At 46.8% G+C, this 23,513-nt stretch overlaps 1 protein-coding gene across 3 annotated transcripts in view; it reads right to left on the reverse strand.

The window, feature by feature from the left end:
• IFT56 (intraflagellar transport 56) overlaps positions 1-23,513 on the reverse strand; it is a 57,664-nt gene that overhangs the window by 23,158 nt on the left and 10,993 nt on the right. For 2 of the 3 annotated variants that reach the window (XM_056523782.1, XM_056523781.1), the window contains exons 5-11: positions 22,802-22,851; positions 21,566-21,711; positions 19,449-19,620; positions 17,896-17,970; positions 17,708-17,810; positions 15,610-15,665; positions 4,131-4,184 (exon numbers count right to left, since the gene is read on the reverse strand). In XM_056523782.1, coding sequence (XP_056379757.1) covers positions 4,131-4,184; positions 15,610-15,665; positions 17,708-17,810; positions 17,896-17,970; positions 19,449-19,620; positions 21,566-21,711; positions 22,802-22,851 — 656 coding nt within the window. The remainder of the gene's footprint in view (positions 1-4,130; positions 4,185-15,609; positions 15,666-17,707; positions 17,811-17,895; positions 17,971-19,448; positions 19,621-21,565; positions 21,712-22,801; positions 22,852-23,513) is intronic. The other variant, XM_056523783.1, reaches the window with a different exon arrangement.

The following is a 23,513-nucleotide window of genomic DNA, read 5'->3' on the forward strand; positions in this document are numbered from 1 at the left end:
CAGCACCCCGCATCGCGATCACGGGGTGCTGCGTGTAATACGCGGCTGGCCGGGGCCTGTCGCACTGCCGGGAGTGAAGTTCACTTCACTCCCGGCAGTTTGACCCTTACAGCCGCGGTCAGAAGTGACCGCGCGCTGTAAGGAGTTCTGACAGAGGGAGGGGGCTCCCTCTGTCTCTCCTGCAGCACCCAGGAGCATCGCGGGGTGCTGCTGCATACCTGGGCAGCCGGGGGTCCTACAAAGATCCCCAGGTCTGCCCTGGGTATTGCCTGCTAATGAAATATGCTGCCTGCTAGTGAAAACTGGCAGGCAGCATATAACTGCAATGCTTTGGAATACTAAGTATTCCAAAGCATTAAAAAGTGTAAAAATAAATAAATAAATAAAATAAAAGTGTAAAAATAAATAAAAATGTAATAAAAGTGTAAAAAAAATATATATATATATTAAAAATACATTTATTAAATGAATCTAATAAAAAAAAAAGCATAATGTGTAGGATCGCATTGGCGGACATCCGCAGCATGTAATATGCTGCGGATGTCCGCCACGTGATCCTACACATTATGCAGCAGTCATGGTGATGAGCTCGCTGCTGCGGCTGGGTAGCTTTGTGAGTCCACTCATAGCGGCGGATTTTCCGCCAGCAGTCATGAGCGGACACACTGAGCTACCCAGCCGCAGCAGTAATGGATATATTCGCCATGAGCGGGTGCTTATTCCCACAACATGGCGGATATATCCATCAGGAGCCTTAACTGTCACAGACAGACGCGTTATACTGCCAGCCAACCAGCCAATAACTTGTAGGGGTGCGGTATATAAATGGGGTCACTTGTGGGGATGGGGGTACTGTTCTGCCCTGAAAGCCAAATGGCGCTCCTCTCCTTCTGAGTCCTACCACGCGGCCAAGGAACGATATATGGCCAAAGCGGGGGTATTTCCGAACATGGGACAAGCAGCTAAATAAAATATAGGGTGCATTTCTTTCAATATCAGAAGTGATGTACATAAAATATGCCCCCTAAATGATGCATTTGTGAAAAATTGCAATTTTCGAATTTTTAACACTGACTTTGTAATAATTCCTGCCAAAAAACTATGGTGTTAAAATACTCACTGTACCCCCTAGCGAATATCTTGAGGGGTCTAGTTTTTAAAAAGGGGTCATTTGGGGGGGGGGGGGGTGTTCCTATGTTCTACTACCTTTTAATTATTGCAAACCTTGCATAGCACATGAAAAAAAAGATGTACTTTTCAAATTTTCTAAATTTCCTAAATTTCAAGTTAAATTGTTAGGGTTCTAACTAATTTAAAATGTTAATTAAAAACTAAAAAATGACGTCAAAATAAAGTAGACATCAGAAAGTATAAGTTTCATAAACTATTTGGTCAGTAAGTATAAATATATGCAACAAATTAGTGTTAAAATACCAAAAAAATCGTAATTTTTTGTAAAAATTTCATGATTTTTTGCATTGTAAAAAAAAAACTACAAATGATATCGGCTTACTTTTACTATGTACATGAAGGACAACTTGTGACAAAAAAACAATGTCAGAATTATCGTGATTGGCAAAACGTTACCAGAGTTATTCTCTAATAAAGACAGACATCCCCGATTTGAAAAAACAGGCCTGGTCTTTCAGGGGCGTACAGGTTTATTTGCATTGGTCCTCAAGGGGTTAAGCCACATAGAGCGGCGGAGAGCCGCTAGGTGACCCACTGCAAAAGCAGAACAACGGGCTGACTGCATGGAAGCTGCGCACAGGAAGTCCCCAGCTTTAGAGCATTGGAAAGCCAGAGCAGATAAATCCTCAGGAGAGGATCCCGCTAAGATATCCTGATGGAGCTTTTGGCACCACTCCGACAAGGCCTTGGACACCCATGTCGAGGCGAAGATGGGAAGAAGAGAAGAGCCAGCTGCTTCAGAAGCTAACTTCGCTAAGGATTCTACCTTCTTGTCCGTGGGATCCTTGAAGGCAGCAGCATCTGCCAGAGGCAGTGTAGTCGCCTTAGAGATCCGAGAGATTGGTGGATCCACTGAGGGAGGGAAAACCACCTTAGCGACAAAGACTTTGTCAAGTGGATAACGTTCTTGAATTGTCTTGATTCCCGGGATCCTCTTGTCTGGATGTTTCCATGCAGATTCTAGAATGTCGATAAAGTCAGCGTGAGAGCTGAACCTTTGAGGTGCTGGCTTAGCACGATGAAAGGATACTTCTGGATTGACATCCGAAGATCCTGGGTCCTCTAAGTGAAAGGTGTCTCTTATGGCTGTCACCAATGAGTTCACCATTGCAATTGAGTCCGAGCGGTCCTCTGAGTCAGATGCCGACTCGGAAGCCTTGTCCACCAGGGGAATGGGAATGATTAGAGGCAGTCCTGGAGGGGGGCGACCCTGACCGGGTACGCGGCTCTGGCGTGGTAGAGCGGAGACTCCGAGAACGTCCTCTGGAGGAACGACGTTTATGCCCAGATGACAGGTGGGGGGGGGCGGTACCCACGAGGGGAACGGTCACGTCTATCTGAAGACTCAATAGAAGAGTCAGACGAGGCACCCCTAGTACGCTTGACGAGCGGGCCCTCTCAGAGGTCCTGCGCAGGGAAGACCCCTTCAAGGCAGACACCACTTCCCGGGAGGCCTCAGCCACCGAAACGGGAGACTTGGGTCAAGTCAGCCATATACTGGGTAAGGGAAGAAACCCAGGCTGGTGGAGCGGCTGAAGCCACCGGAACCGAAAAGGCATCAGGGGGTACCAGGGGGTCTGGGGGAGCAGTGGAGCAGGCAGGGCAAGTGGGCTCAGTAGAGCCAGGCATCTTGGTATTACAGTGCTTACAGAGAAAATAAGTCACTGAAGTCCCAGGCTTCTGTTTAGAGGGAGGAACAGCCCTGGGTACAGACATAATGTGAAAAAAAGACTGTGTCCCCTGTCAGCTGCAGAGAGGAGAGCTCGCTCCGTGCAGCTATAGTGAAGGAACAGGCCAGCCAATAGGAAGAGAGGGGAGTGCCCGAAGCCAGGCACTAACTAACTGATTGGAGGCTGCTTTGCGCCTCTGAGAACTCCCAGCCCTGTGGGCGGAGCTATAGACCGGCCGAGAAGAACTGTCATGGCGCCCGCTCCTTGTCCCGAGCGCACCTGTCGTCGCATATGCGCTCGGGGGAATAGAGCGGACGGGCCTAATGCCGGCAGAGGCTGCCGGAGAAAGTGAAACCAAGCCGGCGCTGAGAGCGCCCGGCCCTCAGAGCGCCCGGCCCGTACCAGCGCCGCGGCTGTCAGCCGCGTATAAGGCACTGTGTGCATAGTGAAAGTAAAGCCGGCGCTGAGAGCGCCCGGCCCGTAACAGCGCCGCGGCTGACAGACGCATATAAGGCGCTGAGGAACCACACACACATGTAAAGTGAAGTGCCCCCCACACACATATAAAGTGAAGTGCCCCATATTTACTGCCCCCTTAGGTGCCACTGCTCCCCCAGAATAAAAATGCAGCCCCTGTATGAGCCAGCTCCATAAGAAAGGTGGGCCAAAAACAGGGGGTCTCCAGAGGTTGCAAGTCAGTACCTATGGAGAAAAGTACTTACCTCAGTCAGAAGAACTTACCTAATGGAGTCTTCAGTGAAGTCTTCAGTCAGCTTTAGTTACCTGCATCACGCCTGGCTGCTATGCGCGTGCGAGGCAAGCAGGAAAATATGGGGACCTGGACCCATGAGGTACCACCCAGGCGCTGACTGTTGGCGAGGGGGGGTGAACAGCGCATATACGCAATGTCTTTGCCCCCTTACTCGCAATGAGGAAACAGGGAACCGGAGTCCCTGAGTCCCCACCTGAAAATAGAAAAGAAAAGGAATAAAAAACTAACACGTCCCTATACTAGGAAAAGAAAAAAACGTAAGACCTGGTCTGGAGCAAAACCAGACCATGTCCACCTCCTTCAGACACTAAGCTTAAACTGGTAAGCTCAGAGCCTGAAGGCGGGTATATCCTGCTGGGAGGAGCCGACTTTTTTTTTATTACCATAGTGTCAAACCTCCTAGAGACAGTAGCATACACCCACGGTCTGTGTCCCCCAATGGAGCAGATAGAGAAAGTGCAATTGGCACAAAAGCAATATTGAAGTACTGAACTCACCGAGCCCAATTCTTGACCTAGTGCTGCATTTACGACACCTCTGAGGATGTATTCCTGAATAATACAAATACATATGGATTATGTAGGATTTGTTTAAATAGTTAATTTCTATATTAGACATTATTGTTAGAATGAAAGCTAAAAATATCAGTAGCCTGTTTTGACACAAGGTCTCCCATAGTTAAAGAACACAAGCAAAATTAAACACTTTCTGAAACAGACAACCATTTACTAACCTTAAAGGGGTACTCCACTGCTCAGCGTTTGGAACAAATTGTTCCGAACGCTGTAGCCGGTGTCGGGAGCTTTTAACGTCACAGCCCAGTCCCTCATGACGTCACGCCCTGCCCCCTCAATGCAAGTCTATGGGAGGGGGCGTGACGCATGTCACGCCCCCGCCCATAGACTTGCATTGAGGGGGAGGGGTGTGATGTCATGAGGGGGCAGGGCTATGATGTCACGAGCTCCCGGCGCCAGCGTTCGGAACAGTTTGTTCCAAACGCTGAGCAGCGGAGTACCCCTTTAAGGTGTTGATGCTGCAAATGCGCTGCCGGCAGTCAAAAAGCCATTGCAGAGCGAGCTCATTGCTGCTGTCGAAGCTCTGTGTATCCGCTTGTGAAGGATTTCCAGCCCGCAGTCAGCTGACACACAGAGCTATGTCAGCAGCAGCGAGCTTGCTCTGTCGTAGCTCAGTTACTGCCGCAGCATCTTGAGAATGGGAAGCAGACTCTCCCTGCTAAATGGAGTGGGGAGGTCGCCATGTGCTTCATGCATTGCTATGAAGATACCAGAGTATAATGCTCAGGCATCTACGGCACCCCCACAGACAATCTATGTAAACTGAAAGACTGCTCCATTCAGCAGCTGGAGGTGCTCCCCATTCTCGAGATCAAAAGGAGATTTCAGGGGTCGTGCTCTCCCCCATCCCCGATCAGTCACTTATGCCCTATCCACAGGACAAGGGATGGAATTCCCCTTTGAGGCTACTTTTCCATAGATATTTCTTTCCTTTTTTTTTTTTTAAACCTGAAAAATCAACGGAAAACTGCCATAGTTTTATTTATTTATTTTTTAAGTGTTTTGTAGTTTTTCTGGTGGTTTTCCATATGTGTGGATACACCATTTTTTACCCTACGGCGGTTTTTCACTGCCTTCAGATGTGGGGAGCCCGGCCCACGGAGTGTAAGGAGGTGAGTAAGTGTTTCCCAACCTGGGTGACTCCAGCTGTTGCAAAACTACAGCTCCCAGCATGCCCGGCAGCCAAAAACACTGAGGTAAGTAGTGATGCATAGCATCCCCTGCTCATTGGGCCGTCCCTTGGGTGCCAAAGTGTGAGTCTCCCTTTTCACTCGATGTATTTGGCTTATTCTGCTTGCTCTGTTCCGCTTAACTGCTTGCTTACCTATTTTCTCTGATTAGTTTTCTTCTTTTTCTTCATTTCTTTATATGAGAGGTTGGAGGGGATGGTTGAGATACTAATTTCTTTACCTATGCTTACTTTTTCTTCCTGCTTGACACAGGCGAATCTACGTTTTCTTTCTGTGCTGCACCTTATTTGAAAATGTATGTGTATTTTATGTTGTTTTCACTTCTGGTACACTGATGATACCATGCTTGTGGGCTTTTTTTTTCTATTGCTTTTTATTATGGAAAAACTTTTTTAATAAACATATATTAAAAATTAAAAAAAATCCCCACAAGGCAATGGACTAATGTGGCACTGCGTTGACTGTTGCAATTAACCCCATTCACGACCACGGACGTAAATGTACGTCCTGGCTTGGCGGGAATTCCCGCACCAGGACGTACATTTACGTCCTGTGTATGACCGTGAGCATCGGAATGGTGCTCGCGTTATACACGGCAGGTTCCGGCTGCTAGCAGCAGCCGGGGATCCACCCGTAATGGCCGACATCCGCGATCGCGCGGATGTCCGCCATTAACCCCTCTGATGCTGTGATCAATACAGATAACAGCATCTGCGGCATTGTGGTACTTGGATTGGATGATCTGATCGCCCGCAGCGCTGCCGCGGGGATCCAATCATCCAGCATGACAGCCCGAGGTCCCCTCACCTGGCTCCGGCCGTCTCCCGGGGTCTTCTGCTCTGGTCTGCGATCGAGCAGACCAGAGCAGAAGATCACCGATAATACTGAGCAGTGCTGTGTCCTATACATAGCACTGCACAGTATTAGCAATCAAAAGATTGCTATAGATAGTCCGCTATGGGGACAAAAAAAGTGTAAAAAAGAAAAGTTGAAAAATTTAAAAGTAAGAAGTTTAAAAAAAGTGAAAAATCCCCTCCCCCAATAAAAATTGTCAGTTTTTCCCATTTTACCCCCAAAAAGCGTAAAATATATTTTTTAATAAACATATTTGGTATCGCCACCTGCGTAAATGTCCGAACTATCAAAATATAATGTTAATGATCCCGTATGGTGAATGGAGTAAACGTAAAAAATAAAAAAAGTCCAAAAACGCTGCTTTTTTTGTCACATTTAAAAAAAAAATATATATATATATATGATCTAAAAGTTTTATATATACAAATGTGGTATCTAAAAAAAGTACAGATGAAGTCGCAAAAAATGAGCCCTCATACCGCCCTATATACGGAAAAAAGAAAAAGTTATAGGTGGTCAAAATAGGGCGATTTTAGATTACTGATTTTGTACAAAAAGTTTTAGATTTTTTTTTTAAGCGGTACAAAAATATAAAAGTATCTAGCCATGGGTATCATTTTAATCGTATTGACCCACAGAATAAAGAACACATGTAATTTTTACCGTAAATTGTACAGTGTGAAAACAAACCACTCCAAAATGTGCAAAATTTTGGTTCGCATTTAAATTTCCTTTCTAAAAAAATTTTTTCTTGGAGTTCGCCGTACCTTTTATGGTAAAAAGGAGATTTTTTAACACTTACCGTAAAATCTCTTTCTCGAAGGATCCATTGGGGGACACAGACTGTGGGTGTATGCTGCTGTCTGTAGGAGGTATGTGACACTATGGCAACAAAAACAGTTGGCTCCTCCCAGCAGGATATACCCGCCTTCAGGCTCTGAGCTAATCAGTTTAAGTTCCAGAGCAATAGGAGGAGATTAACAGGTCAAGAAAAACCCCAAAAGGGTGGGAGCTGTGTCCCCCAATGGATCCTTCGAGAAAGAGATTTTACGGTAAGTGTTAAAAAATCTCCTTTTCTCTATCGGCTCCATTGGGTGACACAGACCGTGGGACGTACCAAAGCCGTCCCTTGGGTGGGCAGATAAGCAGTCAGGCAGACGGCCGTTCCACTGCCGCCTGCAACACTTTACGGCCCAGACTAGCATCAGCCGATGCAAAGGTATGAACTCGGTAGAACCTCGAGAAAGTGTGCAAAGACGACCAGGTAGCCGCCTTGCAAATCTGCGAGGCCGAGGCTCTATTCTGGAGAGCCCAGGATGCCCCAACAGAACGGGTAATGAGCCACAACCCTGAAAGGAGGAATATTCCCCTTACAGCGATAGGCCTCCGAAATGGCAGACCGAATCCACCGAGAAATGGTGGTCTTGGAAGCAGGTTGTCCCTTGCGACAACCTTCCGTAAGGACGAAAAAGGAATCACACTGACGAAACGAAGTAGTGATGGAGAGATAAGACCGAACAGCCCGAACTACATCCAGCTTATGTAGTTAGCGCTCCTTAGGATGAGAAGGAGCAGGACAAAAAGACCGACTGAGGAAGTCCGCTTCCCAGTTGAGCACCCCCAGAATGTGAATCGCCGAAATGGCCGGAACCTTGCTCTCCGCCCAGGTGAGAATCTTGGTCACCTCGGCCATGACTGTCGAGCTGCGAGTGCTGCCCTGTCGATTTATGTACACCACGGCCGTGGCGTTGTCCGACTGAACGCGGGACGGGACTGAAGACGGGACTCCCAATGAAGAAGACAAAGAAGAATCGCCCGTAATTCTAATATGTTTATCGGAAGAAGCGTCTCCTGGGGAGACCAGAGTCCCTGAACCGTCCAATCCCTGAACACGCCGCCCCAGCCCGACAGGCTGGCATCCGTTGTAACAACCTGCCAGTGAAGGGGAAGAAACGACTGCCCTTGGAGAAGAAGGGGGGAGCGGAGCCACCAGAGCAGAGACTGACTTACCGTGCGAGGGAGAACAAACTGACGATCGAGGGACAGAGGAGACCTGTTCCATCGGGAAAGAATCGCCAGTTGAAGGGGGCGGTAATGAAACTGGGCAAAGGGTACGGCCTCCATAGTTGCCACTATCCGACCCAGGACTTCCATACAAGTGCGGATGGAGACTGATACCCGGGACCGAAGGGAGCGGACCCACGACCGGAGCGCCAGACGTTTGTCCGGCGGAAGAAAAATCCGGGCAGAGGCCGTGTCGAATTGAAGTCCCAGGAAGGTTAGAGACTGGGTAGGGCGGAGGACTGACTTGTCCCGGTTGACCAACCACCCGAAGCGAGTCAGAGTGTGGAGAGTGACGTCCAGATTCCGGGGCTCTGGTTGGAGCCTTGATGAGAAGGTCGTCCAGATAGGGTATCACCGAGATTCCCCTCGACCGTAACAGGCCCATCACTGGCGCAAGGATCTTTGTAAAGACCCGAGGAGCCGTGGCTAGACTGAAGGGGAGTGCTACAAATTGAAAGTGCCCCTCCGGAACCGCAAAGCGAAGGTACCGATGATGGCCTGGGAATATTGGCACATGAAGGTAGGCATCCTTGATGTCCACTGATGAAAGGAACTCCCCTTGTTCCAGAGACGCCACCACCAAACGGAGAGATTCCATTCGGAAGTGGCGGATGAGAAGGTGATGGTTGAGACACTTGAGGTCCAAAATTGGACACACAGAACAGTCTTTCTTGGGAACCACAAAAAGATTTGAATACAAACTCCGAAACCGTTCCCCTGTAGGAACGGAACAATAACCCCCTGAAGAAGCAGAGACTGGAGAGCCGCTCGAAATTGCTTCGCCAGGGGAGGAGATCGGGGGCCCGGGAGCAAAAAAAGCGATCCCTCGGAAGGGAGGCGAATTCGATCCGGTAACCGTTGGACACCACATCCCTGATCCAAGAGTCCTGAATGTGAGAGGTCCAAATGTCTCGAAAAAACAAGCGACGACCTCCCACCTGAGAAGAAACCATGGGTGGGGGCCTCACTTCATGCAGAAGTGGGCTTGCGGTTGCCTGATTTGGGCGCAAAGCGGCCGGACCGGTTGGAGTCCGACTTCCAAGATGGGCGTGGCCAGAACGAGGGAGCCTTCCTGTCCCGCGAGGGCGCCTGCCCGGACCCTTTGCTGGAGCTAGAGGTCCGAAAGGAAAAGTGCTTCCTTTGGGAAGTAGGGCGAGCCTTATTTTGAGGTAACAAGGAACTCTTACCTCCCGTTACCTCAGAGATAATTTCATCAAGGCGTTTGCCAAAAAGACGGCCGCCCGTAAAGGGAAGCTCAGTGAGAGACCTTTTGGAAGCGGCATCCGCATTCCAAGCTTTAAGCCACATAGAGCGGTGGAGAGCCGCTAGGTGACCCACAGCAAAAGCAGAACAACGGGCTGCCTGCATGGAAGCTGTGCACAGGAAGTCCCCAGCTTTAGAGCATTGGAGAGCCAGAGCAGATAGATCCTCCGGGGGAGATCCCGCTAAGATATCCTGATGGAGCTTTTGGCACCACTCCGCCAGGCCCTTGGACACCCATGTCGAGGCGAAGATGGGAAGAAGAGAAGAGCCAGCTGCTTCAGTGGCAAAGTTCGCTAAGGATTCTACCTTCTTATCCGTGGGATCCTTGAAGACTGCGGCATCTGCCAGAGGCAGTGTAGTCGACTTAGAGATCCGGGAAATTGGGGGATCCACTGAGGGAGGGGAAATAACCTTAGTGACAAGGTCCTTGTCAAATGGATAACGTTCTTGAATTGTCTTGATTCCCGGAAACCTCTTGTCTGGATGTTTCCATGCGGTTCCCAGAATGTCATCAAAGTCAGCGTGAGAGCTGAACCTTTGAAGTGCCGGCTTAGCATGATGAAAGGATACTCCTGGATTGACATCCGAAGATCCTGGGTCCTCTAAGTGAAAGGTGTCTCTTAGGGCTGTCACCAAAGAGTTCACCTTTGCAATTGAGTCCGGGCGGTCCTCTGAGTCAGATGCCGGCTCGGAAGCCTCGTCCATAAGTTCACCAGGGGAATGAGTAGAGGCAGTCCTGGAGGGGGGGCGACCCTGACCGAGTACGCGGCTCTGGCGTGGCAGAGCGGCGACTCCGAGAACGTCCTCTAGAGGAACGACGTTTGTGCCCAGATGACCGGGGGGAGGGGGGGGGGCGGGACCCACGAGGGGAACGCTCATGTCTATCTGAAGACTCAATGGAAGAGTCAGACGAGGCACCCCTAGGACGCTTGTGAGAGCGTGAAGCATGAGGAGACGAGGAGCGGGCCCTTCCAGAGGTCCTGCGAAGGGAAGACCCCTTCAAGGCGGACACCACTTCCCGGGAGGCCTCAGCCACCGAACGGGAGACTTTGTCAAGTCAGCCATATACTGGGACAGGGAAGAAACCCAGGCTGGTGGAGCGGCTGAACCCACCGGGACCGAAGGGACATCAGGGGGTACCAGGGGGTCTAGGGGAGCAGTGGAGCAGGCAGGGCCAGTGGGCTCAGCAGAGCCAGACATCTTGGTATTACAGTGCTTACAGAGATAGTAAGTCACGGAAGTTCCAGGTTTCTGTTTAGAGGAAGGAACAGCTCTGGATACGGACATAATGTAGAAAGAAAAAAGGAGATAGGAACTTTCTCACCCCAGTCTGTGCCCCTGTCAACTGCAGTGAGGAGAACTCACTCTGAGCAGCTAGAAAGAGAGTGAACAGGCCAGCCAATAGGAAGAGAGGGGCGTGCCTGAAGCAAGGCACTCACTAACTGACCCCTTCTAACTGAAAATCGCAACCATGGTGCTGATTGGAGGCTGCTTCGCGCCTCTGAGAGCTCCTAGCAATGTGGGCGGAGCTAGAGACGGCCTTAAAGAACTGTCATGGCACCCGCTCCTTGACCCGAGCGCACCTGGCGGAAGTTTATGCGCCAGAGGGAAGAGAGCGGGAGGACAAAGCGCAGGCAGAGACTGCGGGTGAAAGAGAAAGTAAGCCAGCGCTGAAGCGCCCGGCTCACGGCAGCACTGCGGCTATCAGCCGCATAAAAGGCGCTGCCGACAAAACGAAAGTAGAACGGCGCTGAGAGCGTCCGGCCCGATACAGCGCCGCGGCTGACAGCCGCATATAAGGCGCTGACATGGTAGCACAAGCACACACGCACACACATATAAGTGAAGTGCACCAAGCACACACACATAAGTGTAGTGCCCCATAAAAAATGCCCCCTCAGGTGCCACTGCTCCCCCAGAATAAAGTACAGCCCTTGCATAGGCTAGCCCATAAAGTGTAGGTGGGCCAAAACAGGGGGTCTCCAGAGGTTGCGAGTTCATACCTATGGAGAAAAAAAGGGGGGGAAAGTACTTACCTCAGTCAGAAGAACTTACCTAAAGGAGTCTTCAGTGAAGACTTCAGTCAGCTTTAGTTACCTGCATCACGCTTGGCTGCTATGCGCGAGCGAGGCGAGCAGGTAACAAGGGGGACCCGGACCCATGAGGTACCACCCAAGCGCTGACCGTTGGGGGTTAAGAGCGCATATACGCAATGTCTGTGCCCCCTCACTCGCAATGGGGAAACGGGGAACCGCAGTCCCTGAGTCCCCACCTGAAAACAGAAAAGAAAAGGAATAAAAAACCAACACGTCCCTAACTAGGAAAACAAAAAAACAGAAGACCTGGTCTCGAGCAAACCAGACCATGTCAACCTCCTGCAAGACACGAAGCTTAAACTGATTAGCTCAGAGCCTGAAGGCGGGTATATCTTGCTGGGAGGAGCCAACTGTTTTTGTTGCCATAGTGTCCCACACCTCCTAGAGACAGCAGCATGCACCCACGGTCTGTGTCCCCCAATGGAGCCGATAGAGAAATGAGAGGTTTCATTACAAAGTACAATTGGTCACGCAAAAAACAAGCCCTTATATGGGTCTGTAGATGGAAATATAAAAGAGTTATGGATTTTAGAAGGAGAGGAGGAAAAAACAAAAACGCAAAAATAAAATTGGCCTGGTCCTTAAAGGGGTAGTCCAGTGGTGAAAAACTTATCCCCTATCCTAAGGATAGGGGATAAGTTTGAGATCGCGGGGGGTCCGATCGCTGGGGCCCCCTGCAATGTCTCTGTACGGGGGCCAGGCTCTCCGGCCAGATAGCGGGTGTCGACCACCGCACGAAGCGGCGGCCGACACGCCCCCTCAATACCTCTGTATGGTAGAGCCGGAGATTGCCAAAGGCAGCGCTTCGGCTCTGCCATAGAGTTGTATTGAGGGGGCGTGTCGGCCGCTGCTTCGTGCGGAGGTCGACACGCCCCCTTCCCGCGGGCTGTCGGGGCTCCGTACAGGAGATCACAGGGGGCCCCAGCGGTCGGACCCCCCGCGATCTCAAACTTATCCCCTATCCTTAGGATAGGGGATAAGTTGTTCACCACTGGACTACTCCTTTAAGGTGAAAATGGGCTTGGCCATTAAGGGGTTAAAGGGGTTGTCCGGAGAGTTTTTATTTTATTTTTTTATATGTGGCCTGGACTGCATTAACCCCTTAAGGACGCAGGACGTAAATGTACGTCCTGGTGCGGTGGTACTTAACGCACCAGGACGTACATTTACGTCCTAAGCATAACCGCGGGCATCGGAGCGATGCCCGTGTCATGCGCGGCTGATCCCGGCTGCTGATCGCAGCCAGGGACCCGCCGGCAATGGCTGACGCCCGCGATCTCTGATTAACCCCTCAGGTGCCGGGATCAATACAGATCCCGGCATCTGCGGCAGTTCGCGATTTAAATGAACGATCGGATCGCCCGCAGCGCTGCTGCGGGGATCCGATCATTCATAACGCCGCACGGAGGTCCCCTCTCCTTCCTCCGTGCGGCTCCCGGCATCTCCTGCTCTGGTCTGTGATCGAGCAGACCAGAGCAGGAGATGACCGATAATACTGATCTGTTCTATGTCCTATACATAGAACAGATCAGTATTAGCAATCATGGTATTGCTATGAATAGTCCCCTATGGGGACTATTCAAGTGTAAAAAAAAATGTAAAAAAATGTAAAAGTAAAAAAAAGTGAAAAATCCCCTCCCCCAATAAAAAAGTAAAACGTCCGTTTTTTCCTATTTTACCCCCAAAAAGCGTAAACATTTTTTTTATAGACATATTTGGTATCGCCGCGTGCGTAAAGTTCCGAACTATTAAAATAAAATGTTAATGATCCCGTACGGTTAACGGCGTGAACGAAAGAAAATAAAAAAAGTCCAAAATTCCTACTTTTTTAATACATTTTATTAAAAAATAAATTATAAAAAATGTATTAAAAGTTTTTTATATGCAAATGTGGTATCAAAAAAAAGTACAGATCATGACGCAAAAAATGAGCCCCCATACCGCCGCTTATACGGAAAAATAAAAAATTTATAGGTCATCAAAATAAAGGGATTATAAACGTACTAATTTGGTTAAAAAGTTTGTGATTTTTTTTAAGCGCAACAATAATATAAAAGTATATAATAATGGGTATCATTTTAATCGTATTGACCCTCAGAATAAAGAACACATGTAATTGTTACCATAAATTGTACGGCGTGAAAACGAAACCTTCCAAAATTAGCAAAATTGCGTTTTTCGTTTTAATTTCCCCACAAAAATAGTGTTTTTTGGTTGCGCCATACATTTTATGATATAATGAGTGATGTCATTACAAAGGACAACTGGTCGCGCAAAAAACAAGTCCTCATACTAGTCTGTGGATGAAAATATAAAAGAGTTATGATTTTTAGAAGGCGAGGAGGAAAAAATGAAAACGTAAAAATTAAATTGTCTGAGTCCTTAAGGCCAAAATGGGCTGAGTCCTTAAGGGGTTAAAAAATAACAAAGTGGTATGCTTTACTGGCCTACTCCCCACTGCTGCTAGTTGACCCCTCAGTTAGCTAGAATTTATGTAAATATAAATGTAAAGATGTATATTTAATATTCCTACCTTGTTTGCGTCGCAGGACCTGCGGTTCATGTGACCGGATTACAGAACTCTATGGTTTTGCTAAAGGACCTTTGGTGATTCTAGTCAGGTGATAACCCACAATCCATTGTAACGGTGAGTGACAGCTGATATGTGAGTGCCTGGTCTAAACTTATGTCCGCTTCACTACTTGTTTCAGTGATGCTCCATGGGGACAGGATATGTCTCTGCAGCGCTGATCCCTATGCTATTAATTCACAGCTACTAAGCATGCATTTCCTCTCCACACAACACTTTACCAGAACTAATAAAGAAGAGGACTGTGCGGAGACCGGGTGTGGAAACCAGCAGCGGTGTGGGAGCGGTCCGAGTAAGAATACTGCTTTGTTATTTTTTATGCAGCCTGGGCCACATATTAAAAAAAAAAACACCTGCCCGTAAACCTGTAAAACCCTTTTAACAATTTAAAGGGATACTCTGGTGGAAAACTTTTTTTTTTTTTTTAAATCAACTGGTGCCAGAAAGTTAAACAGATTTGTAAATTACTTCTATTAAAAAATCTTAATCCTTCCAGTACTTATTAGCTGCTGAATACTAAAGAGGAAATTATTTTCTTTTTGGAACACAGAGCTGTCTGCTGACATCATGACCACAGTGCTCTCTGCTGACATCTCTGTCCATTTTAGGAACTGTCCAGAGCAGCATATGTTTGCTATGGGGATTTTCTCCTACTCTGAACAGTTCCTAAAATGGACAGAGATCTCAGCAGAGAGCTCTGTGTTTCAAAAAGAAAATAATTTCCTCTGTAGTATTCAGCAGCTAATAAGTACTGGAAGGATTAAGATTTATTTGTGGAGAACAAAAAGGACACAGAGCACTCCCTGTGTGGAATCAATGCGGGTTGTGCGGTGAGGGAGTACAGGTGATAGAAACTCGCTCACCTGGTTAGGTTGTGCTGGAGAGGAACAACACTCACAGAGGTACAAGCACAATGAGACTGCAGCGGCTTCCCACGCCGGCTGGCAGACGTGATAATATGCAGAGAGAGAGGAGAAAGGGAAGATGGAAGCTGAGGTCTCGCTGTCATACCCAGGATATAGAGGTAAGTCCCTTTATTTGAAATACATTGCATGTATTTCAAATAAAGTAACTTACCTCTCCGTCCTACTTGATGACAGCGCGACCTCAGCTTCCATCTTCCCTTTCTCCTCTCTCTGCATAAGATTTTTTTATGGAAGTAATTTACAAATCTGTTTAACTTTCTGACACCAGTTTCCACCGGAGTACCCCTTTCACATCCCAACACTGCAAGGAATGTCTTCTCAAGTATGAAATAATGTTTTAGGTATCAGCAGAAACGGGTGCTCAGTCAAGAGACCATTTCAGTCTCTCCAGAACAAGTCCAGCTGATTTATTTATACCTGCGGGGTACTTGGGTCCAGGTCTTTGATTAAGTTGAAAGCTTCTTGAACATCATCTAAAAATTAAGAAAATTACGTCACTAAAGTAATCTACCTGGCTGTATAGATATTGGTGAGAATCTAAGCTGTTAACAAGGGTTTCGGCTGAACTCACATGAGACAGATTTTGATACAGTAATTTTTTCCCCCTCAAATATGTTTATATTAAACAGTTTAACAGAAAGTACAGTGTGTTTAGGCACATGGACCCCAGTGTATAGTGAAATTGCTGCAGTAATTTCTAAGAATGTCTAATTCACCTGAATAGAACGGGTAGAAATTAATCTTCCACCGAATGAAGTGGATGCGCAGTTGCATAAATTTCCACAACTAAATCTGCTGCATGTGAATCCACCCTAGACATCTACCATATTACTGAGATCATGAACCACTGCATTAAAGGGGTAGTCCAGTGGTGAAAAACTTATCCCCTATCCTAAGGATAGGGGATAAGTTTGAGATCGCGGGGGGTCCGACCGCTGGGGCCCCCTGCGATCTCTCTGTACGGGGCCCCGGCTCTCCGCCGAGATAGCGGGTGTCGACCCCCGCACGAGGCGGCGGCCGACACGCCCCCTCAATACATCTCTATGGCAGAGCCGGAGATTGCCGAAGGCAGCGCTTCGGCTCTGCCATAGAGTTGTATTGAGGGGGCGTGTCGGCCGCCGCCTCGTGCGGAGGTCGACACGCCCCCTTCCAGCGGGCTGTCGGGGCTCCGTACAGGAGATCGCAGGGGGCCCCAGCGGTCGGACCCCCCGCGATCTGCAACTTATCCCCTATCCTTATGATAGGGGATAAGTTGCTCACCACTGAATCACCACTGGACTACTCCTTTAAACACCTCATTTGCTAAGAAAAAGGACCACATTTTCTGAAGTTTGTAGCAAGCCATAGTAATTTTTATTACAAATAATCATGCAATTCCACCCAGATCTAATGTCCTTGTGTGCTAACCAGACAGCAAATCCATCTATAAGATGGCTGCCTATAGAGAAGCATGTGAAGATACACATCACTCTGGCCCCTTCACTGTGCCTGCGCGTGTTTGTGTGCAGTGAACTGCTATGAAAGAGTGACATAATGGTAACAAGCTCCTCTATAAACAGCCATATTATGGACAAAGACACAAATATGGGAAGTCAGAAGGAGGAGAGCGGGCTGGAGGTTGGGTGGGGCTGCATGGTTCTACAGAATGGGGCCGCAGTAAAGCCTCAGTTCACCATTAAGGGTACGGTTGCATGGACGTATTTCTTTTCAAACTCGCAGTGGATTTCCCGCAGCAAGTTTGAAAACAGGGAGGGTCTCCCCATGCTACCTGCAGAAAATTTTCATCAGCGGAATCTCTGCTGTTAAAAATCCGCCGCAGACCCTATTGCGAGTTTAAAAAAAGAAATACTTCCCTGTGAACGTACCCTTAGGCTGGATTTCAACTTTTCGGAAAGCTGCCACTGTTTTTTTGAGCCAAAGCCAAAAGTGTATTTAAAATAAATGAGAAATATAAATATTTCTCCTTCCTGATGGATCCATGTCTGACTGTGGCTCAAAAACTGCAGTGCGAGATATCTAAATTAAACTGCCAAGTGGAAACCCTAGCCTTAAATGGGTGCTCAGCTGCCCCAGCGTTCAGAACATTTTGATCTGAACACCTGGAGCGGGCGGCGGGGGTCTTGACATCACGGCCACGCCCCTCGTGATGTCATACCACACCCCCTCCAATAGACTTCCAGTGAGGGGGCGTGACGTCACGAGGGGGCACGGCCACGACAACCTCCGCCGCCCACACCAAGCATTCTAAACGAACACTGTGTGCTGCACAGAGATTGCAAGGGTCCCAGCTGCAGGCACCTCGCGATCAGACACCTTATCCCCTATCCTTTGGATAGGGGATAAGATGTCTAGGGGTGGAGTACCTCTTTAATGAGTCATTACAATCATTACTATGGTTCTCTGCAAACCTCATAAAATGTGGCAAAACCACTTTAGACCTCTTGTATATCTGTGTCAGAAATGGAAAAACATCATAAAATATAAACCATAATATAATGAACTGACACATTGTTACCTTGCCGAAGATAGTAAATGACCAAGTTCAATCGTGCTTCAGGAATAACATCTACCAAAGGTGGAAGTACCTGCAAGGCACCTTCTCCGGCACGGAACACCACCTGAAAAAATACAGTTTGTTGTTTTTTTGGGTTTAAATATAACAACATGACACTTCATTACCATTACAACTAACACACGACCCACCAGGTTGTGTTTGATCAGCTCTTTAGCAAATTCAAAGGAGGATAAAGTACTGTCCATTAGACTTTTTAATTCCGCCTGTAAGAAAAAAATGGAAAGTGAGAATCACCTGTGTAGAAACAACATGGAGTAATATATGACTATTTACAGCTCTTCTACAGATTGGGGGGAATTATCAACAGTGTACGCCAGTTTACTGGAGTATAAAAGTTGCATCCTTTTTGTGAGAGCTCGGTTTTATGCAAAATGTGTGTGACTTTTTACCCTTCTACACTGAGCTTGCCACTTTTTAGAAAGGGAACAGGCTCAGCATGAAGAGAACACAGCCTTCTGTGCCCCAGAAAATTTACTATAATTTACGGCAAAAACTAACAAAAATGTTAGCCAAAATGTATGCCAGCTAAAAGTTGGGACAGCCACAGATACAACAAATGTATAAATACATTTCTCCCATTGTGTTTTTTTAACCAAAATGAGAAACCTCTTACAAAGACTAATTTGTATTAATTAAATACAACAAGCTTTTGCATTTGCTTCTGTGCTTAGCTGCTGTTTTTAGAAAATATACATTGATGGTCTTATGCTGTGATAGGCAATCTATGTGTTATCACAAGTAGTCAACCCCTATTACCCCCCCCCCCCCCCCAATCAGTTAACTGGTGGTACAGTCCTTGGTACTGTAAATTAAACTCTACTGTAAACTGTCATGGTTCAAACCCCCAGAGATCACACACTAGACTGATCAGGCTAGGAATATGTTAGGGATTGACAGTACAGTACTATAGATGGAAATTGGGGAGGAGAAGAAGGATGCTGATGCATTGGCGTGACAAGGTGCTATATGGGCAGAAAGGAAAACAGCAACAGCATCACAGCAAAGAAAAGGCGTGCGTGACAAAAGAAGCCTTGGTCTAAGCAGTGAACTGCTGATGATAATGATGATGACAACAAGCACAATCAAGTGGGGATTAAGTTCAGGAGGCAGCATTGTGTTCATAGTAAAAACACAAGTATTAACACAAGGAACAGCTGCCTAAACCTAAAAGGGGAATATTGAAGCGAGGTGGCCTGACAGGTCCAGTACTCAGGCCAAGGCCCGAGGATGCAGGCTGGAGGGGGGCCCGCTGCCACCAGCCTGCTCTGTCACACACACACGCTGTAGACCACCAAACACTGGAGCTGTTTCTCCTGAATCTGGTCCTCTGCCCCTCATGAATTGCACTAGGGGTATACATGTTCAGTGAGGACACAGCTGTATCCTCCTCTCAGACTGTAGTAGTACACAGTACTGGCATAGCATCTGCCAGTTCTGCCTCTGTTTTATATTGTATAGCAGCTTATAATACCATCATGCAGGAGGCAGGAGAAGCAGAAAGAAAATGGAGAAGCAAGCAAGAAGCTGGTGCAGAGAATGTACTTTAAATTAAGGTACAGCCTATATTACTGCACCCCTCTAGGCAGTTGCCTTTCTGCTCCTACTGCCCCTCCCCCTTTCTAGTAATATGTAGAGTGAAGTTGTATGAAATGAAAGTGACCATATCATTTTGTATCCTTACTTCAGCTGCTTTCCCATTGTAGAGACGGAAATGATTGCACGCTTTCAGATTCAGAGCGATAGTACTGTCAGGAACCTGTTGTAAATATACTGCAAGGACCTCCTGTGATACATCGTAATAATCAAGTTTATAGTAGCAAAGAGCTACATAAACATTCAATGCAAGGAAATCCCTGTAGATGAAACAATTACATATTTAATACACAAAAGCCAAGAAGAATTAATTTCATGTTACAAGGACTATTTACCATGTTCATGCCAAGTTGAAAAGGCTCCGACATAAAATGAAATAGTGGTGACAGCAATAGATACTAAGGAATCTTAGCTACAGATCTATTGGTGTAAAGGGGCATTTCAACATCAGGTAAAAGAAATTAAAAATGCTGCAGTAGCATATACCATTCCTGATTTGTCTGCCCTAGTTCCTAAAGCACCAAAACTCCATTTTGTTTTGGCGGTCTTCCTTCTGTACTTCCTGGTTCTGCTTCCTTGTTGAGCAGTTGCTCAACACTACAATTCCCAGAATGGATTGCTTTGCCTCTTTATTATAATCCTCCCACCCTGCCTACCACCATAGCACTCAAGCCAGTTTCCTGGCCAGAGCTGTTGCAGAACACTTCATTTCACAGCAGATTATTGCACCATCAGTGAGCTTGCAGTACCTTTTTATTTATTCCCTGTCTGCTCTTCTGCCAGTGACATTGCTTACCACAAGGCAACCTGCTGTAAATACATCTCATTCTCCCTAAATGTCTCATAATATATATATAAAAATGGTGCACGCAGAAACCAGACCTGAGTCAGGGGTCCATGTATAAACAGAAGAAGGAATATCCGCAGCACAAAAATGTCTGTGAAAAAATAAAGTGGTTTATTCCATCACCACAGAGGGTCCAAGAACAACGTTTCAGCCAGTTCACCTGCTTGAAGGAGCTTAAAAGATCAGGTGAGCTGGTTGAAATGTTGTTCTTGTACCCTCTGTTGTGATGGAATAAACCACTTTATTTTTTCACAGATATTTTTGTGCTGCGGATATTCCTTCTTCCACATATATATATATATATATATATATATATATATTGTTACGCCGAGCGCTCCGGGTCCCTGCTCCTCCCTGGCGTTCCTCTCTCTGCAGCGCCCCGGTCAGACCCGCTGACCGGGAGCGCTGCACTGACACTGCCGGCGGGGATGCGATTCGCATAGCGGGACGCGCCCGCTCGCGAATCGCATCCCAAGTCACTCACCTGTCCCGGCCCCCATGTCCTGGCGCGCGCGGCTCCGCTCCTTAATCAGCTTAATTAGCTTCCACCTGCTCCCTGGCTATATTACCTCACTTCCCCTGCACTTCCCTGCCGGATCTTGTTGCCTTATGCCAGTGAAAGCGTTTAGTGTTGTCCAAAGCCTGTGTTCCAGATCTTCTGCTATCCACATTGACTACGAACCTTGCCGCCTGCCCCGACCTTCTGCTACGTCTGACCTTGCCTCTGCCTAGTCCTTCTGTCCCACGCCTTCTCAGCAGTCAGCGAGGTTGAGCCGTTGCCGGTGGATACGACCTGGTTGCTACCGCCGCAGCAAGACCATCCTGCTTTCCAGCGGGCTCTGGTGAAAACCAGTAGCAACTTAGAACCGGTCCACCGACACGGTCCACGCCAATCCCTCGCTGACAGCCTGCCGAATCGTGACATACATATATATATATATATATATATATATATATATATATATTGTAATGTAGGCTGTATGGGCTGGTCAGATGTGATGTCATCACTTAGAGAGCAGAACTAGAGCTCAGAGACAAGATCCAGACACCTCCTGAGCCATCAGAGGATGATGCATTGTCTTGGGAAAGAGGGAGGAGCAGGGGAGCTGCCAAGACAATGGAAGGACTACACGACTTCCTATCAGAGGTAAATCATGCAAAAGCATTCTGAAGCCAGTACTATTAGTAATAACACATAATAAAGTTAGTTGTCTTGGAATGATAGTCTTATTTAAAAAAACAAAAAAACTAAACACATTTTGAAATACCCCTTTTACTTTAGAACCAGAAACTATTTGAAAATAATGCATTCCTATGGTTACTGATCGTACGTGTGTGACATATTGCGATCCCGTTACCTGTTTTCTAATAATATTCTCTTGTAGATATCTATTGCTTCCTGATAATGAGATCGCATGTAGTGTATGGAGGCCAGGCTCAGCTGATCCTCTATAATATCCTGCAAGTTTTGGTGAAAGACCATCAGCTTCTTCTCATCGTTGAACTATTGCAAGAGATAAAATCTTTTGTTACAAAATAGAAATGACTGGTTTGTCACTTCTGAAATAGAAATGAAAGGATGTAAACCTTTGTGCTCCCAGAACATAAGGCCGGAGATACACACACAATATAGTATTCTGTGTAAAAAGCTGAATATAAGCAACAATGGGCCTCATTCCAAAACGGTCAATCACAAAATAAACAGGCTTTGATGTCCACAGCTGCCGATCACAAGAATGGGGCTGCTGTGGGCAACAAAACCAGAACTTTTATTTTATTTTCAACATAGATATCAGGGCTTGTTTTTTACAGGCCTTTTTAAATGGGATACATACAATGCTTGGCTTAGATGTACAAAGGGTGTAGCTAAGAAAAAGGAAACTAGACGCCATACACCAATAACCATACTATAGTTCTATAACCTCTTCAGGAACCCTCAAGAACGGTGATCAGGCTTTGTTTGCCTGTTAAAGGGGCTCAATTCGCAAAAACAAAAAGCGTAAAAGAAGGACATATATATTTCAAAAAGTATACTTTATTGACATAAATGCAAAAAAATGACAAACATTTAAAATCATTTAAAAGACACACATATTGTATATGTCTAGTATCCAAAATTGCTGAGAGATTATCGGGGGCTCCACATATATACCAGTGCTGAGGTTAAAAAAAACAATTTATATAATATATAACAGCTACCCACCACTGACAAGAAAAACACAATCTACTGCCAGCATATTACATAAGAGTATTATAGCAGTGAGATCAAGCAGGACTGGAAATATATAACATAATACTTTACCAAGTGGGAGATGAAAATGTAACGTGACAGCCACCCGCCACCTGTTAAAGGGGTACTTCGCTGTTCAGCAATTGGAACAAAATGTTCTGAACGCTAAGAGCCGGGCTGGGAGCTTGTGTCGTCATAGCCCCGCCCCCTCATGACGTCACGCCCCACCCCCACGATGCAAGTCTATGGGAGGGAGCGTGACAGCCGTCACATCCCCTCCCATAGACTTGCATTGAGGGGGCATGGTTCCAAACGCTGAGCAGCGGAGTACCCCGTTAAGACAATTTTTTTTTTAATTGGATACCTTATGAGCCAAGTGGAAAAGCAAGCGATTCTGCAGGTGGCTCTTTGGAGCTGAAAAACAGTAACAATTAAAAAATGAACGAATTACATAAAAGAACAATCATAAGCGTTTGTATTTGTAAACTTCATAAACTGTGAAACAAATTGCAAATGATGTGATGCCCTACACCAAAAGATTTCATGCTACCAAAAAATACACATGCAATTAACTGACACTCACTGGCAACTGATGTATCTGACTTTTGTCATATCTCGGAACTTTAATCCTATAGATGACGCTATCAATAGCGAGTGCAGCATCTATACTAGTGTTTTCCACCCATGGGGGGAGATTTATCAAAACCTGTCCGGAGGAAAAGTTGCTGAGTTGCCCATAGCAACCAATCAGATCGCTTCTTTCACTTTTCATAGACCTTTTTCAGAAATGAAAGCAGTGATCTGATTGGTTGCTATGGGCAACTCAGCAACTTTTCCTCTGGACAGGTTTTGATAAATCTCCCCCATTGATCTAAACCAGGGGTCTCAAACTGGTGGTCCACCAGATGTTACAAAACTTCAACTCCCAGCATTCCCGACAGCCATTAACTGCTGCAAATGGCTGTCTGGGCATGTCCAGGCATGCTGGGACTTGAAGTTTTGCAACATCTGGAGGGCCACCAGTTTGAGACCCCTGATCTAAACTGTAAGGGTACGTTCACATGCGCAGATTTACA

Source organism: Hyla sarda, chromosome 6 (assembly GCF_029499605.1).
Source record: "Hyla sarda isolate aHylSar1 chromosome 6, aHylSar1.hap1, whole genome shotgun sequence".
In the NCBI taxonomy this organism is placed as follows: domain Eukaryota; kingdom Metazoa; phylum Chordata; class Amphibia; order Anura; family Hylidae; genus Hyla; species Hyla sarda.